Here is a 14,291-nt window from a genome sequence, read left to right on the forward strand (position 1 = left end):
TGTAGAATATGTAGACTGATGTCTCTGTTTAAACTAAATTTTAGGGCTTATTTCACAAATGCTTAATGTTTCTAATGAAATGGCCAAATGCAGCTATAAGACATGACTTCATTTTCAGCTATAAGCCCAGCTGCACACACTGAACTGCAGATTCGGTGAGAAAATCAAATTTGGGCCACTTTTCACTTTTTAATAAACTATGTAAAGCTAAAAAAACAATGCCTAGAACTGGAAAGCAACAATCAGACAAAGAAAAGTTTTTTTTTAAACTACAGACCCATATAAACATCATAACTGTCCACAGAAATTGTCTTTAATTTCCAATTCAGATTAAAACTATCATTAAGAAGTATTCTTTCCATTGAGCGATGATGACCATACCTGGAACAGTGCCACACTGAGAAATGTGCACCAGCTCAAGTCAGGCTAATTAGCCTACAAAACTTTCTTTCGTGGGCTACAGTAGATTAGCAGTCTGTGGTCCAATAAAAAGCTAGAAAGCCTGTATATTACTGAAAAAAACTGGATAATTGTAGCATAATGATTTCAAGCCCAAACAATTGTAAAAGTTGTTTATGTAGGCCTATAGGAGAGCCGTGCCTGGAGCTGATTCAGACTCTAACCTGACACGCCGCCTCCGTGGAGTTCAAACACAGCGTTTTTTGCACAACAGCGTACGCTAACTACAAAAAATCTTCTGAATAACGCTTTTATGTAAAGGCAGGGAAAGGACAGAGAGGGAGAGGAAAGGAAATTCACGAGGAAAAAGCCTGAACATTGTGAGGTAAAGTGAAGGGGTGGTGAAGTACTACGCATCTGTGGGGTCAAAAAAGGGCGCTATGGAACAGGAGTCTTTTAGTCTTTTGTCTTTAATTGGGTTAATATCACTTGTTAGTTGTAGTTATCATATAATAACATATGTTTACTTACATTTTACTGTGTTCACGTTAAACCAAAATCAAAAATTAAATATTTGTCCAAAAGGTGATTTTTTGCCTTTTCAAAGAAAATTATATTAGTGGTTGCATCTCTAGTCTTTGGCCATTTTTGTTAAGTATTCAGCATTTCTTAATGAATGCCATATAAAATTTCAGCTTAATATTGCTATTTCCTTAATTGTTTTAAACAGGGGGACATGTATATTTATTAGCCTATTCATCCAAATAAAAAGTAAAAGCAAAAGATAAAAATAAGGAAAGTTTTCTCCAATATTTCTAAACAAAGTCAGCACAAAATTAAAATGCTGAGTATATTTGCACATATATAACGAGACTAAAATTTTATTCAGATATTCTACCAGGCCCACATTGGTAAGTTCCTCTCCTCTCTGTAAGCCCCTCAACTCTGCAGATTACAATTTTGGCTTTCTTTCAACCCATTCTGCAGCGTCCCCTCGCAACCCTAACCCCACCACACCGCTCCATTCCAGGAAAGCTTTTATCAGTGTCAATTATTCATCTGATTGTTTACACTTGTTGTCATCCCTGACTTTGCAGGTCCATTTTTTAATTATTAACCGCAATTAAACCAACAAATAGAAATGATGTAAAACGTGCCGGCAGACACCATAGACCCCCAGACTCCAGAGCGAGACTGCGAGAGTGCCAGAGCTCTGCGGAACTGCTGAGTTCTGCTGCGCGAGAGTTTGGGTTTGAAGCGAGAGTTTGGGTTTTTTTAAATGCATGGAGTTCTGCTGCACAAGAGTTGAGGTTTAAATGCATGCATGTTCTGCTGCGTGAATGTTTGGGTTTTAAGTGCATAGGTGTTCTGCTGCACAAGAGTTTGGGTTTAAATGCATGGATGTTTTGCTGCCTAAATACGCTGATCGGATCACTGACAAAATTCAATTACTGCAGAAATTGAAATATGAATTACTTCAAAAAGACTATATAATATCACACAAAAATTGGGACAGTATATCTCTGCCAAAAAAAGATATTGTAAAAGGTCTAGTCACAAGAAAACACACAAAACTGCAATATTTTGTTTATCTAAGATACAGAAATTAACATTTAATTTTGCTAGATGTCATGATCCAGCATGAAATGATTTTAACCCTTGTGTGGTGTTCATATTTTTGTTACTCGTTTACTTTGTTGTTTGTATTTAATTCAGCAAAATTAAGCAATTTTACATTAAATGCTTTGCACATGCTCGCTTCACCTAAATTGCAAGCAATATAAACAGCTTACATGGTTAATATTTGCCCTTTACCTTTCTTATGTTACATTTCTTTCAAAAAGTGCTACTCTTTTTTTATTAGTTTTTTAATAAAATGTAAAAGAAAATGAATTAAACTCAAGATATGAGTAGAAAATTTGTTTAGTTTCAAATTTACAAATGAAGCAATGTTTATTAGCCCTTGGCCAAACATACTGTATGTAATATAAATTTGTGGAGGGGGGGTGGAGGGTGTACAGTGTGTGTTTATCGAAATGTGTTTTGATATATGTTTTTCACAAAAAAATGAGCCAATGCCAATGAGTTTGAGTTAGAAAAAATATTTTTTCAGTATCATCTGATGAAAAATTAAAACGGGTCCCACAGACCCGAACACCACACAAGGGTTAAGAATGCAATCTGTGCATAAAAGATTGGAGTAACATAAATGGTCTGTAATCATCTGCAATCTGGTAGATACTGATATGTAAAATATGAATAGTGTGCAGCAAAAAACCTTTAAATCATCACAAATCATTGAATGTTCTTTATTGAATGCACATGCATATATTGCAATGGGAATGCTGAAACGACATATTGTGCATCCCTACCATAAACCCTAACATATCACTCTTTTTAGAGTGTTGACCATTCACTACATTTTATACAGCACTTTAAACAAAACATCTATGCACCACCCTTAACTAACATCACTAAAACTTTTTTGAAGCTTTTTAAACTTTAGTCCTCCTCACAACTCCCAACCCAGGCTGCCCCACAGACACTGCAATACGCCTTTAGAAATGCAGTGTGTGTGCCACGTGCACGCTTGGCCTCCTCAACTGTTATCAATTATATTTTAATTAATGGAAAGAAACACGCGCTGAATGTGAGCTACGTCGCTGCTGCACTCCTCAAACTGCTGCATGCACAGCCACGGTCCACAACAACCTCAACACTTATTAATTCCAGAGGTCCTGCAAATATAGCGCTTTTATACTGTACTGAGAAAAAACCTCACGGCTATAAAATGCAGAGCGAGAGAGAAGGGAGGAAAGGAAAGAGAGGAAAGGAAAAAAGTTTGACAAAAAGAAAAACTTTTAAAACTGCCTGCAAAGCAGTTTCTCTACGTCCTTCAGACAAAAAACATTAAATAAAATAAACAAAACGTCTTCGGCCAAACCATTGGAAGCCGGGGGCACATTCTGCAATATTATAATATTTGCTTTTCCAGTTGCATTTCACTCATTGCTAATGCTGCTTCATTTGGAACGGAGGTAAGCAAGGGTTCAGCGCAACCTAAGCTGGTAAATATGTGGATTTCGGATGCAGGAGATAAATCTGGCCTGATCTGCTTAGAGGAACACGACCCGGGCCTTCAAAATCCCGGCCAACCCCGCCCTAAACCCAACAACTCAGCCTCCAGCCATCTCAACTAACTCAACAAACCAAAATGCGGCAGATAAATGTCCATTATAGAGCTGAACTATATATATATTATATTATATTATATTATATATATATGAATCATAATAGTATTCATATTAATGGGCTCTCATAAGTAAACACACTGGGCAATACTGAGGTTCACTAAAATTATTGAAAACATCTCAATATACCGTTCGATAAGTATGGATTTAGAGAATATTTGGCAACCTAATTTAAATAAATAAAAAACACAGAATAGTTGAGACCACACTATTAATACAGAACATTGACTCATTTGTTTAGGTCATACTGCAGATTCCTCTAATGTTAGGGCTTTTTTAAGATGTAGCTGCAGTCTCACTATATATGTATATATAAGTTTATTTGTATATATGTGGCACAATAAATGAAAACCTACATAAAATATGTTTGGTATTTGTTTGGTTTCAGTGCATTCCTTTCAATGTATAAGTAATCTCAAACATCATAATCCAGTGGAGTTTGCTGAGTCTATGAAATACCACCAGATTTGCAATTATCTGTTTATTATTAATTATATATATATTATATATTAATTATATAATACATATTATAGAACTCAATTAGAGAGTCAGAGAAACAGATGTAAATTAAAAAAAATAGGATCTATCTCATATAATCTCCCGTTTCTGGACCCACAGCAAATTTTTCGTCAGATTTTTGAACAGCCTCTGCAGTCCTGCTATTCATTCTTACTGATCCTCCCTGTGTTTTATTTAAAACACAAATAACAATAAAACAATAATAATAAATTACACTGCTGTTCTCAATTACAGAGAGAATATGACCGTGGACATGACTTTTGTTCAAGTGTTCTTGTGTTCGGATGTTCGGAATGGAAAACAGACCACAGGCCTGTAAATCCAGAGTAAGAAAACACACACACACACACACACACACACACACACACACACACACACACACACACACACACACACACACACACACACACACACACACACACACACACACACACACAGAGATCCTCCTTCTGCTGCTGCAGAGGCATGGGAGTGAAATTGTTTTAATAAAACCACTGTAAAATCAGGAATGAATTACGCATCACAGCGACTCTGCCAGCCGACTTCTCCGTCGTTGCCCAGGGAGATAAACAGTTCCGCCCGCCGTCGCCCAGAATGACTGCCTGAACCATCGCAGCAAACTGCAGGAAACGGGTGTCGTGTGTGTGTGTGTATATGTGTGTGTGTGTGTGTCCTAACGGGTGGCCACTATTTTTCACTCACTTGCTGGGCAAGATAAATACTACTACTGACACTCATACCACTACTACTATAATTTAAAACTGAGATGTACTGTATAGTGTGACAGGATTTGTTGGGACCATATGTTGTCCAAGAAATAATTACAATAAATTATTTTACACAATTACACAAATAAAGCAAACCTTTTTTTTTACACTTTAGATTCTTCTAAGTATCACATTTATCTTTGAGGACAGATCTGCACACTCTTGGTGAGATTTTAATCTCAGTATCTTCATGAGGGAGAATCACCTGCAATAGATTTCTCAGCGTCTTGAAGGAAGGAGTTCCTGGAAGTGCTGAACAATAGTTGCTGTTCATCCCAATTAAATCACCTCAAATCATCATCTCAGTTCATCAGGTTTAGATCAGGAGATTAATGTGGAGGATAAAAACACTTTTTTACAGTTTACTATATAATTCCATATGTGTCCATTAATCGTTTTCATCTATTTAAATATTAATCTACAATGTAGAAAATAAATTAAATAAAGAAAAAAGGAAAAACACTGAATGAGAGGGTGTGACCAAACCGTTCATTGACCGGTAGTGTACAATGAAAGACATCAAGGTCCGAATCATATTGTGATATTCTTGAAAGCAATTATATATTTTTTTTATATTTTTATAGTTTTGCTATTTACTCTATTGACTTAACTGTTTATGTGCATGCACTTTAGTTTTGTGGTAGATGGGTTTGTACACTATATATATATTTTTTTAATTTAATATAAAGTCTTGGTAAGTTACTCTTTAGGAAAGAGACTAACGTTTATAGATTCTGTTTCTGGTAAATGTTCAAAACTGTTATATTTATACTAAATGAAAGTTATTTACATTATTTTTTCAGTATTAGTAGTCAATCAATTCTAATCAATTAAAAAAAAATCAGGAATATTGGTATGGTATTGTAAAAAGCCCTGTCACCCTACCCTACATGCATATAAATACGTTTTTTTCATATGCTACTTGGTGCAATGACACATTCTCACCAGAGGGGTCTCTAAATCCCCAAATATCCTAAACTTACAGACTGTTGCTTTAATTGTTTTATAATGCATATTACATTTTTTTTGTGTGTGTGTGTGTATGTATGTATGTATGTATGTATGTGTGTGTGTGTGTGTGTGTGTGTGTGTGTGTGTCCTGAAGAGTGGCTGCTATTTGGTCACTCACTTGCTAAGCAAAATAAATACTTCTACTATTACCAATACTCCGATAATGAGTGTATACTGAAGAGCTGCTTCCACTACTACTACACTGGAATTGGCACAACCCAAAACAGTGAGAGGCAGTGGAGGCAGACGGGCAGGAAAAACACAAGAACGTAAACTGTGTGTTCCTGGCGGCGAGAAGCCCGACACAGTGTGTAAAAGTGTGAGTTTAGGAAAGTTGATGAAGGGGAGAGCTGCTTTGTGCGAGACAGAAGCGAGAGGAGGACGTGAGGAGGAGGCGGCATTTGGATAACTGCAGCGGTTTCAGTAAAAACAGACAGTTTGTGGTCTGTCCGCATGTAAACCTCTGCCGCGTTGCCTCCCACCCCCCACCAAACACACACACACACACACACACACACACACACAGCCGGGCCAAACTGTATAACACTCCTCCTGATCTCTGATCACTCTTTCACAGCACTGAAACAAAAAAACACAGCAAAACTTAAATTAAGTGCATATGACGGTCAGCCCGTTGTCATAACTATTTTTCCTTGGACGATATATTGTTCAATAAATAACTGCAATAATTCATATTATTGTAATTTTAACACCCATTATGAATATTCAGAAAATGGAACTGAAATATTTTTGCTTGTAAATCCCCTTTTTAAAGCAACAATCTGCAAGTTTTGGGGGTGTAGGTATTTAGAGACATCTCTGGTGAGAATGTGTAATTGCAGATGAGCATGTGGAAGAGCCCTTTTTTTATGCAGGTTAATGTAAATCAATTGATGTGTGAAATTCTGTGTTTTGTGAAATACTGATTTATAAAAATCCTGTCAGAATGTAGAGAGTTACTACATTTACATCCAGCAAACCTACCAGACCACTGTGTTTTTTAGAATAAATATATATGAGATGCTGCGCAGATTGTTGTGCCTGAACATTGCATTAATTACAATATTGTTCACCCCCTCCCAATAAACAAATAGTACCGCTTTCAGTTTAATAGATACAAATCTTACGGGCTGCTGCTTTAAACAAAGTATCTGGCCTTGTTACATTGGTCTAGTAATTGTTAAAAAAATTGTTTTAAAAAAATGCATGAAAGAAAAGTTGCACTACATTTCCAGCCTTGATCTGAGTTCTTTTCTACAAAACGGGCGCAAGACTGTGCCAGAATCTGCGAGAGAGAGAGAAAGCGAGGGATGTGTAAAGGACAAATCTGACACATTAAGTCTGCTGTAATAACAAACATATTTTAAACAGCTTTTCAATTGAAGTAAAAGAGCTGTGGCGCTTTTACGCACAAAAGCATGCCAGTCAGTCGAGTGCGAAGCGGACAACAGCCCTATTAAACAAGCGGACCAAGACAATACAAACAATAATTCTCTAAAGTACTTTTTACTGAAAAGCCACAGAAGAGAAAAACTAAAATAACAAATTATTAAGTGATTAAATTTGATTAATAAAATTGAATTCAAGCAAAAATGTGTGATAAATGCCTTACAGTGAGAAAACAATTGAATGCATTGTCTGTAATGTACGTAAAACAAAGATCTTTATATGTTTATGCACAAAATAACAATCAAGCCAGAGCTAAGTGTGCATAGCAATGTATTTACCAGCATTAAAGCAAAACTTCAACCTTTAAAACGTGTTAAATAAGCATTATAAAGGTTACAATGGACATACGACTATATAACTAAAACAAATCTGGATAATATGAATTACAATAATCTAAATCTATTGCTGTGTGCACAACACAACACATGTCTTAAAGCAACTGCATTAACTGTAATGGTGAGGCGAGCTTAAGGTACAAAGGCAGTGTACAGCATGTCTAATATGTATAAAGAAAAAGCTGTGCAGAGCAGTTTTAAAGATCTTGAAAATAGCAAATAGCAAGTAAAATCAATGGCCTGTTAACATGATACAAAAGATACGGATACTGTAATTATCACATACACTATCTGAAGCCACTATTACATAGCTGAATTACATATTATATAAAAAGTAAAATACGGTCTGTCTGGTGAGGCAAGCTTAAACAACTGCTGTGAGATTTCATATATAAAAGAAATGAAAATGCAATACTACAACCTACAACACTGACACCACATTTAATACTGAAAAATAATAAAATACAGACTGCCCAGTGAGGTGCGCTGAAGTGCGGCAAGAGAGCAAATCTGTATAAGTAGAGTATAGTGATTTAGAACTGCATATCATATACTGTGCAATGGGACATACATATGCATATCTTGACCACAGTATAAAATTTAAGAAAAATAAGCATTTAGAAAAAGTCCATTAATCCATTAATTATTAATAACTTGCATATCTAAACTATGTAACTGATCAGTGAATTAATTTTTAGGCTCTAGGCTAATGTGACAAAAACAGACAAACCTTTGCCAAGTGAAAAATGTGAGTCATAAAATAAAACGCAATTTATTTTTTAGTGCACTAGTGCCCATTACACACCCTTTCCCCCCCCCCCCTCTAAGACCACCCAGAATACCCATGCATTTCTGCAAACCTGCGTCTAAGTCCCCTCTAGAAAAAAAACATTTTTTTACACACTCCTGCAGAGTTCTTCATAACTCAGTCAGTTTTTGACTGTTGTGTGAAAAATAAATAAAATAAAATGCAGGCCGTCCAGTGAGGCGAGCTTAAGGAACGGCATGACTGAAGCATATCTGACTTGTGTAAATAAAATCTGAAGCAGTTTCTGTTTTGGAGAATAGGATCAGAACATATGTACTGTTTCCACAGTTTAAATAATGTGGATAATTAGCACCCAAGACAGTACAGATCTTATAGTCAATGCATTAAATATTATATACAAAAAGTAAAATGCGGCCTGTTTAGTGAGATGAGCTTAAAAAAAAACGTCAGACTATAATATGTACTAATTTTTTTTTTATTATGTTGATATAAACTAATATATATATATATATATATTTGTGTTTTTTTGGGGGGAATGGACAAAAGGTCAAGATCTATAGCACTATATATTTCTTAACTTTGATCAATACCAGACAGACAGAAGCTGCCAAGTCCCCAACAGATTTCTCTATTTACAAACTTCTAAAAAACTATTTTGCCAGTTTCTGTAATGCTCTCTCTAATAATTCTCAGTGAATGCTGGAAATATTGTATATAGAAATATAGGAAATGTGTTTGAAAAATGCCACAACTAAAGGAACAATGACAGAGCTGACGAATAAATGTGTAACTAGCACAGTTTCACCTACATGCCACTGGTAGTGTTAAATGAACAGTGTGAGTGTTAAAATTAAGCTGCTTTTCCAATTTACTGTGCAGGTAAACCTAAAATATAAAGCTAAGTAATTAAATTAACTGTGCAGTGGTTTTTCTTTCTGTTTTAGTGCTCTAAATAAATACAATAGGCCTTGAGTAGCCTGATGAGACAAGAACGAACTTGCAATATGAAAAACATGAGTCATTAAATAAAAATGTTCATTCGAAGTGCGCTTTTCTCTTTAAGACCACACAAAATAGCCATGCACTTCTGCACTCGTGTGTGTGCGTGAGCCCCTTTAGAAACAGAACAGCCGTTTTCTCTACCTGCAATTACAGTATTGATGCAGTGTGCTTCAACTACTTCATAAGTCACATCCCGTAACTCAGCAGAGCTTCCAGGTATTTTCACTGTTTATTCAGCTAATTAATGTAAATTAAAATATAGTATTTGTTTATATCTCACTGTCTGCATCTTTTTTTTATTAAGCGCTTGAATGCAACTGGTTTTAAGTTGTACGTAAAAAAAAGTCCAATTTAAAATCTTTCTCGTTTCAGAAACATGATTTTTAAGATTTTCTTACAGTAATCTTATCAGTCCTACAGATTTACATATGGATAAATCAGTTCTGACTCGTCGTATTACCACATACTCTTACTTTGCAGTATGTTTAATTTTATAACGCAGGCCTATTTACACAATTGAAAAAATATAGAAATTGTCATATATTTTTAAGTGTATTATACACATATTTTATATTTCCATATGAGAGAACATTTAAATGGGGAAAACAAGAGCTGCTAGTCTGATTAAAGCGTTAACATTTTCAGAACAGTCTATATATATATATATATATATATATATATATATATATATATATATATATATATATATATATATATATCCCTTTTTTCTGTATCCTAATAACAGATAACAGTTTTTTATGTATAACACCAGACCTGCAGATATCAATTAGTCTTACCAGGGCCACATAACCTTACTTTAATATTAACTCATTGTTATGTCTTGTCTTATGTCAGGTTTGGACTATATATACACAAACAGAAAAAATATAAATGCAGAAAAATGTATTTAAATGTTTTGGGCATTTTCATATATATTTTTTAAATATGAGAAGAAAATTTAAAGCGTTAAAAATTCCAGAACAGTCTACGTATTTATTTATTTTTGCGTATCTTTACTTAACCTTAAGTGCTTAAATCAATTATATCTGAAATTTAAATACATTAAGAAAAATTAAGCTGTTACTTAGAAATCTCTATTAATAAATACTCAAATTGAAGATATGAGATATAAGACATGACTTTTTTCTTTTTTCTAGTAATCATATCAGACCTGCAAATACAAAAATCCACTCTGACTAGTCGTTTACTAGGGCCATACATATATATATATATATATATATATATATATATATATATATATATATATACTTTAAGGTTTACTTTAAGGTCTTTTAATGCATGTCATAGGTTTTTGTGTTAGATTTGCACTATATTTAATAATATTAAAAAAAAAAAACTATGTAAACGTTTGTTTTAAATAGGGGTAAATTAAAATAGCTAAAAAAAACAAGAGCTTTCACTTTAGCGTGAGTGCTTTAAGTGATTAGCTTTTAAATTAAAAAAGATAAAAAATTAAGCTGACTCCCAAAGTCAAGTCCAAAGTGTGCGAGTACACGCGAGTCCGCGCTGCCTCCTCCTCCTCCCCCCTCGTGCCGCTCTCCCTCCTTTTATATTAAACAGATCGCAGAGCGCACCGCCATGTTTCCCCCTCTGAACCATGTGCAGAAAAGAGCCTGCGCGGGGAAATAGTGCGCTTAAGGAAGAGGAGGAAGAGGAGGGTTAACGCGGAGTTTACGCAACAACAAAAAAAATGCGCGCTGAACTGGAGAGCAGCGAGCCGCAAAAACACGAGTGGTAAATAAGTGAATGAGTGCGGACGCGCGCGCGCACAGAGTTAACCCTAACTGAAGTAGGTGAACAGAAAGAAAGAGAGCTGTAGAAGCGCGGAAAGTTAAAATAAAGTGAAAGAGCGGCTGTGTTTACCTGTGTCAGGCAGTACGGGGAGTACATGGTTACAGGTTTAGCTGGGAGGAGTGGAGAGCTGCTTATTGGAGTTGGATGGAGGAGGAAGGTCGCTGTGGTGCTGCATTGCAGTCCGCTCGCAGTTCTCGCACTTCTCGGCCGCTCGCGCGCTCTCTCTCTCTCTCTCTCTCTCTCTCTCGTGCTGCTCACTCTCTCTCGCTCACTCCCTCCATACTCGCGGTGTTATAACCCCGCCTAGCTCCAAGTGAAAGCTCCCACAAAAAAGTTTTTGAGGAGGGAGGAGAGAAAGAAAGAAAAAAAACTTTCTCTCTCTCTCTCTTTCTTTCTATCCCTCCCTCTCCACCACAGGCTCCACAACTCTCCCTAGATCCCTCGTTCCCTCGTTTTCTTGTTTTCTCGTCGGGCAGCTCCTCACTAACTAAAAAAAAAAGAAACATAGCAAACAACAGCGAAACACACACACACACACACTCTCTATAAATACCAATATAACAACGTGTTATACGCATCGATACAAACAGTTTCATTCTTAAATAGCCCAAAATCTAAGGCATGCTTGCATTTCTGCACTCACGTGCACCTGAATTGACAGTATTTACAGTTTTCTTTACAAGTCCTCCACAAGTCAAAGCCCATATAACTCTGCAGGGCTTCAAGATCCTTTACTGTTGATTCAGCTAGCTAATTAATATGTTAGCTAATATTTAGAATAAACAAGGGATATCCCAGTGGTGGCGACCTCTGACCCCTTAAAAAAACAATAAATAAAAAATAGAAAATAGAATACATCCATTAAGCAACTGGTGCTTAACAACAAACTGTTTTATTTATATATAATATCATATTTGTTTGTATCTCCCATGCTTAGCTAAATTGAGTCCCTAAACTGCCTAAATCGACTGGTTTTAAGCTGTTTAAGCTTTGTTTTTTCTCTTATTTTAGATATCTAATTATATTTTTTAACATTTCTCTCTCTCTCTCTCTCTCTCTCTCTCTCTCTCTCTCTCTCTCTCTCTCTCTCTCTCTTACTATATATATATATATATATATATATATATATATATATATATATATATATATATATATATAGCTTAATCAATTTTGAATTGTCAGTTCTGACCAGGCCCACATATCCTTAACATACTCTAACGTTAACTAGTCCTTATGTCTTGTCTAATCAAATTTGGACTATATTTAATGTCAAAACGAAGGCCTAATTACACAATTGGAAAATACGCCAAAATATATTTTTAGATATGTTATAATATACATATATCATATATTCACATTTGGGGAAGTTAAATTAGCTGAAGAAATTTCTAGGGGGAAAAAGAGCTGCTAGCCAAGTTAAAGCGTTAAACCTAAAGAAAAAAAAACTTTCTCTCCCATCCCTCCCTCTCCTTCACAGGCTCCACAACTCTTCCTTGATTCAAAAAACACACACTAACAAATCAGTACCAATATAAGGTGTTCACATTTCAAACAAACACTAATTGGCATCTTCGTCACAGACTATATTTTCCTTTTAATTAAAAATCTTCATTCAAAATGCTGTGTAGTCCAGGACCAGGCCTAATCCCTGTCTGGTTAACTGCTCCTGAATATCAATAAATATACCTAATTCCTGCCCAGGAAATTGCCTCTTAGTAAAGTCCTGAACAACCTTCAACTTGACCTCTAACTTAAATATCAGTATGTTAATTAGTACAGTGAGACTTAACCCTATTAAGAGCATTCATTGATAAATACTATCAGTTTACACACATTATAGACCATTGAAAACAATTAAAAATAATCCTATGTTTATAATTAATACTGCAAGCTATAAAAACTATTGTGCTGTATATTAAAATATATTTCTTAATATCAATATGAACAAAATAAAAGCCACAGAGAAACGTGGCTACTATGGATGTTTGTACCTACAAACTTCGGAAAAATAATTTTGCTACTTAATGTAATGCATCCTATAATGAACGTTAGTCAGCAAGAGATGCTGTAAATAATAAATACTGAAATGTTGGAAACTTGACCAAAAACCATATCACGGCTATTGAAACATTTTCTGTTGTATAGAAATTTTCCATCCCTACTCAAGAATATCAAGTTTTTGAATTAGCCTATAAAAACTAAGCATTGGGATGTAATAAGATGGCGTTTAAGGAGTTAACCATGGCCTCTCATGGCTTATTGCATTAATATGGTACACATCAATGTAACATGCTGTAATGTATCGGTACAAGCTGTCTGTAATGGCAAATGGGATCATTTTACAAACACAGCCTGTGCTCGCACGACACATAATATGCGAAACAGTACTCCCACTGTTCGAGAGAGGAAAAAACGAGAAAAAAAATCCCACTCTTTGCAGATAAGATTCAAGATTACAGAGCAGACATCTAAGCAATAGACAGGCTATTCAGACACCAGAACAGACGACAGCCGCAGAAGTTATAAAGTGATGACAAACGACAAACATTTGTCAGACAACGACAGATATTGACAGACCGGCATTGATAGATAAATACACAAATACATGCAAGTAAGCATACGATTCTGAGAGGGCCGATTCTGAAACAGCGATAACAATTAGGACTGTGGACGAAAATTTAGAAAAATTGGAAAAAAAGACGTTTCAATGTGTTTTCTTTTCGCTATTAATATTGCAATGTTAAAAAATACTGGACAATGTGTCTGATTTTCCCACGTTTGTGCTCCAACATGTTGAGGTATTAATATGTACTCTGCTTATAATAAAGTGATATTGAGTACATTGGATATTTGGCCAAATCTAAGTAACTAATAAACACATTTGATCAAAAGCTGAATAACACATTTTTGGGCAGTAAACAGCAAAAAGCATCAGTCCTCCACATTAATCGCCTGATCTAAACCTGATGAACTG

The 14,291-nt window shown here is 35.3% G+C and overlaps 1 protein-coding gene across 7 annotated transcripts in view; it reads right to left on the reverse strand.

Annotated features, from left to right (window-relative positions):
* nfixb (nuclear factor I/Xb) overlaps nt 1-14,291 on the reverse strand; it is a 230,914-nt gene that overhangs the window by 183,530 nt on the left and 33,093 nt on the right. Inside the window, exon 1 of one of the 7 annotated variants that reach the window (XM_049467638.1) lies at nt 11,387-11,584. The exons of the other annotated variants lie outside the window; for them this stretch is intronic. Coding sequence (XP_049323595.1) covers nt 11,387-11,413 — 27 coding nt within the window. The 5' untranslated portion in view covers nt 11,414-11,584. Of the gene's footprint in view, nt 1-11,386; nt 11,585-14,291 lie in introns of those variants that run through there. 7 annotated transcript variants of the gene reach the window in all.

The sequence above is a fragment of the Astyanax mexicanus genome, chromosome 19 (assembly GCF_023375975.1).
Source record: "Astyanax mexicanus isolate ESR-SI-001 chromosome 19, AstMex3_surface, whole genome shotgun sequence".
NCBI lineage: Eukaryota > Metazoa > Chordata > Actinopteri > Characiformes > Acestrorhamphidae > Astyanax > Astyanax mexicanus.